A 5,020-nucleotide genomic window follows, 5' to 3' on the forward strand; every position below is an offset into this window, starting at 1 on the left:
ATCGAGAAGAATCTCGGGACCACTTGCACTTTTTAAACTATTTCACAAGAAAGTGATACGAACAACAAAAGAGAGCGGTACACTTTCTATTTCTATTAATCAAAACGATCCCACGAAAAGCAGCAAAAAATGTTAATTCTGATCTAATTACAAGAAGTGTGGATTTAGGACGTGTAAACACATTTCCAAGTGAAACTGCAAGTCAGTCATCTTGGCGGACTGACCCTTGAAAATTGCTTTCGCTTCCGCAAATAATTCTTGAAATTCTACCTGTTACGACGGTCTCTGACCAACATCGATCTTTAAATTCATTAGCCGGCTTTTATTAAAAGATGTAATTGGATGGTCTTTACATAAATGATTTAAATGTCTGAGTTATAATTTATGGTATCTTTTGATGGCAGTTTTAATGCAAAACGGAAGAACTTTGTTTATTTTCAATTGCGCTTGGAACCTGATTTACTCTGAAATTAAAAACGAATTCGCGCTTGTTTTTTGAAAAGGGTGTGGGAAATTACTCTTCTTGGTACAATTAAAAGGCGTTACCGCAATTTTGAGACACGCGCTCATTTACTTTAAGAAACGCTTATTACAGCATAATGAAATAAATTCCGAGTTCGAATTACGCTGAAAAGTTAAGAATCGTAATTACGCAGTGGTATGGTTATTTATTATAACAGAAACGATTTGTTCCAATTTAGAAATTGGGCTTATTTATAGATTATCGGCTTAAAGAAAATACTTATTGAAGCGATATTGGATTATATTACGGAAGGTGGCACAAAAAGCGCTCGATTAGCAAACCACTAAGAGAGCAAAGGAAATGGTTGTCAATTTTCAACGCTTGTCGCGGTAATTGAATTAGTGATGACCTCGGTCTAAAGTGTTGCGGCCACTTCGACAGGACGAAGTCGGAAAGTTAGCGCTCGTATTTCGCCTGTGGCGGGGGCAGCCATCTTCAGGCCAATCTGCAGATAGCTATTGCACCCCCGAGTGGGGCAAAGGAGGGGGCCTATCACTGGTTGCGCACCAACGACCAACTCGTCTCGCCAACTGCCGGCCGTCATATAGAGGGTAGAGGTCCGGTTACTCACAGTGACCAATCTAAGTGTATTTGATGCAGACATGATTACGCTCATCGTGGTACTGGTGCTCTTTCTGGTGTGGTGGCTGGGAAAGCCGAAGAAGATTGCCTTTACAGCTCCAGGTCCCAAACCTTGGCCAATAATCGGAAGTCTACATCTTCTGGGCCAGCACGAATCACCCTTCGAAGCATTTACCGCGCTTAGTAAAATCTACGGGGATGTCTTCAGCATTACGTTAGGATCCACACCGTGTGTCGTTGTCAATAACTTCAAATTAATTCGAGAAGTTCTTATCACTAAGGGTGCCGAATTTGGTGGTCGACCCAATTTTATGCGTTTCCACAAACTGTTTGGAGGAGATCGTAATAATTGTAAGTAATTGAAACTTTTATATAATTCTTTAATTGTCGTTGGCGAACCTCTTCCCATCCATAAACAACGGTTGTTTGGATCCTAAGTGCAAAAATTCATCAGAGCTCACTGACCGACCGGTCGATATTCTAGCTTATTCGCGCATTTAGATCACCTAGTAAATTTAATGTAGCGCGGTATTTGTTTAAATAAATAAACTCGCTTCATAAACAACTTAGCTTTCTATGATTTTATTTGATTAATGAACTTGTTTCATTCACAGATTACTTCACTGCTTGATATCCATGAACTTGGAATTCTAATGAAACTAAATCTGATCAGTACCTCATGCGCTTGTTAGAAAAATTTATCGCCCCGTTAAAAAATGTAAACATAAAGCAGTTTAACTAATAGCCAGAGGTCCGAAGGTTATTTCTTTTAACGATGGGACACGCGCCAATTAGTACTAATAAATAATAATCCTTTCGTTAACTGAAGGACCGCTTCTGCCTTTCAGGCAGTAGACCCTTACGGTAATCAGAGCGATGTAAAAAACACCTACCGACTATGATCAATGGGAGTTATTCTATATAAAACTCATTTAAGCAATCATAGAGAGTGCTGACCCTATATTTTGGTTAACGGTGGTTTGTCCTTGGCCTTCATCAAGATCTTCTACTTTCCCACAGTTGTTGAGTCTATTTCCGCGCTGACTATTACAGTAATATGTTTGAATAAAATTAGTTCGCTAGGAAGAGCTTTTTTGGTAATGTGGTGAATAACCGGTTTAGTATTATTAACGAGTTGTCGCGTGTCATCCGTTGCAAATTCTCAATAATTAAAAAAAATCACAAATTTTCTTGAAAATATCCTGCTCTTAAGTCGCGATTGTAAGTGCTAGGTCAGCCACGAAGCAGCCTTGAGACTGCATTTTTATGCCCTCTAAAGTCTTGCACTTGTTTCAGCACTTGCCCTCTGCGATTGGTCCTCCTTGCAGAAGACACGTAGAAGCATTGCGCGCATTTATTGCGCTCCCAAATTTACATCTCTTCAATACGACGACGTCAATAAAGTTGGCACCGAAGCCGTTGAAGTGCTTTTAGTCGAATTACGAAAACAACCCATGGGTCAACCAGTACAAGTTAAACCTTTGATTCTGGCAGCGTGTGCAAATATGTTCACTCAGTACATGTGCTCGACAAGTTTTGATTATCGGAACGTCGAATTCCAGAAGATCGTCAGATACTTCGACGAAATATTTTGGGAAATTAATCAAGGTTACGCGGTGGATTTCCTTCCGTGGTTGCTTCCGTTTTACTCCGGCCACATGAGGAAGATATCCGACTGGGCGAGCGTAATTCGAAAATTCATTCTAGCCAGAATAATCGATCAACATCGAGCGTCTCTAGATCCGGGAGTTCCCCCAAAGGACTTCACCGATGCCCTTCTTTTGCATCTCGAAGAAGACCCTAACATGAATTGGCAGCATATTATATTCGAATTAGAAGATTTTCTTGGCGGGCACTCGGCGGTAGGCAACTTGGTAATGGTAACCCTCACAGCTATAGTCAAGTATCCAGAAATTGCTAAACGAATTCAAGCAGAAGTGGATTCGGTAACGGCCGGCACTCGGTACCCTAATTTGTTTGATAGATCAGCGATGCCGTTTACGGAGGCGACCCTTTGGGAAACACTACGAACAGCATCCTCCCCGATTGTACCACACGTTGCGACAACAGACACAGAAATCGATGGTTACACCGTTAAGAAAGGGACGATGGTTTTCGTAAACAATTACGAGTTAAATGTCGGCGCCGATTATTGGAAGAACCCTCAAGAATTTAATCCGGAAAGATTCATATCCGAAGACGGAACAATTGTAAAGCCATCACACTTCATTCCATTTAGCACAGGAAAACGTACATGTATTGGGCAACGACTCGTGCAGTGTTTTAGTTTTATAATCTTGGCCACGCTTCTGCAGCATTATGACATTAGTTCCACAGATAAATGTGAGGTAAAGCCTAGTTGCATGGCGGTTCCACCTGATTGCTTTCGTTTAGTGTTCACTCCTAGACAAGTTCATTAAAAATTCGCGGCTTCTCTAATCTATGCATACTTGTGCTTTTATATAATAAGAGTGTAATTCCATTGCATATTAGTAATAGTACCTGTGCTGTTAGTGTAAAATTACAGTCAATCCTGTACTTTGTTAATAATAGTGTCGCCAATATTATTCTTCGTTTATAGGTGTAATTGTAAAAAGTAATTAGTAATTTATACTTTAATCTTAAGTCTCCCCAGCGTTAAGTCCAATATTATGAGACTGAATAAATTATCTATTTTATTATATAATTTTTGTTTATTCCACGTTCCAGAGGTAAGCGGAAGACCTTCTACATATAGTTTGTGTCTTAACGTGCCGCTTAATAATTTAGTAAAGAAAGTTCGTCGAATAGCACCAAGAAAAACGTCGATCTAAACATCACACACTTGTAGGAAAAACAAGTTTGACGTTGAAACTGCATAGCATAATCCATTTTCTTCTAAGTACTCTATTTTGTAACTCCGCTCGAGTTTTGTATAATAAAACCGATTACTTGCGTACATATTAATAACAAAATTGTTACTTGTTTAGTTAATGAAATGCGCGTACCAGGCTAACCTTGAAATCTTAGCGTAAATATAAACAATTTGATAGTTTTAAATTCACGTTGGGACTTGAATCGGAAAATTGGTTCATCGAAAGGACGTCCACCATTGAACTGGGGACAAATGTTCCAAAAAAGTCGAATGTCACAAATAAAGAGAAAAAACGTGGAAACTCAATGGAACGTTTCTAATACACTGTTGAGAGTCGTGCACCACTCAAACAATTATAAGTGTCATCTTTATGCAAAACCATACGTAAAGTTAAGTTATGCCAAATTTTGAGTTTTCCAAAAAAAGGGGACCAAGTGCGATATAGGCATAATGTTACTCTTTAGCTTACCATCACTAGAATAAAATTCCTTATGCGCAGTGGAAAAAAAGAATAAAAAATGATCCTCCTTTTGATGCATGGAGCGAAAGAACATATTTCTTCAACAATGTTCTCCATTCCTCCTTTGCCTAGGATTTCCTTTTGTATAGGTTCAGTAGAGTAGTTTCATCGCACTTCAAAGCCTACTTATTATATTTGTCAATCTATAAGACATTCACATGTCTGTATAAATTTGTACCTGCATCTTAGAAATACATTACGCACTATTCTAACAAGTAAATATGTAAAAAAAATAAGCATTTTCCCCAAATAAACCGACAATCCATAACTTAATATATAGGAGTATGCTGTTGCTACTCCAAAAGATGGTGCACCTCTCGACGGATGCGAAAGAGTTGTTGACCAAATTTTTTATTTGGTATTGTAGTTCCAAATTGTCAAGGATTAAATTTCTTATCGTTATTTGCATGTTTAAAGATACTGAAGTACCAAATTTTGTTGAAAGCAGAATTTTTTCCGCACTTACGATCTTTTGGATATGAATTTTGAAAAAAATGTTTGCGAAAGCAGAGGGGGCATACCCAAAAACCTAGCAAAAGTG

At 38.6% G+C, this 5,020-nt stretch overlaps 1 protein-coding gene across 1 annotated transcript; it reads left to right on the top strand.

Annotated features, from left to right (window-relative positions):
• Positions 1-1,046: 1,046 nt before the first annotated feature.
• On the top strand, positions 1,047-3,788 carry LOC116165842 (cytochrome P450 307a1-like). The gene is made up of 2 exons (XM_031480536.1): positions 1,047-1,456; positions 2,402-3,788. The coding sequence occupies exons 1-2, from the start codon at positions 1,126-1,128 to the stop codon at positions 3,523-3,525; spliced, it is 1,455 nt and encodes a 484-aa protein (XP_031336396.1). The 5' UTR covers positions 1,047-1,125; the 3' UTR covers positions 3,526-3,788.
• The last annotated feature ends 1,232 nt before the right edge of the window (positions 3,789-5,020 follow it).

Source organism: Photinus pyralis, unplaced genomic scaffold, assembly GCF_008802855.1.
Source record: "Photinus pyralis isolate 1611_PpyrPB1 unplaced genomic scaffold, Ppyr1.3 Ppyr1.4_LG3a, whole genome shotgun sequence".
Classification (NCBI taxonomy): Eukaryota; Metazoa; Arthropoda; class Insecta; order Coleoptera; family Lampyridae; genus Photinus; species Photinus pyralis.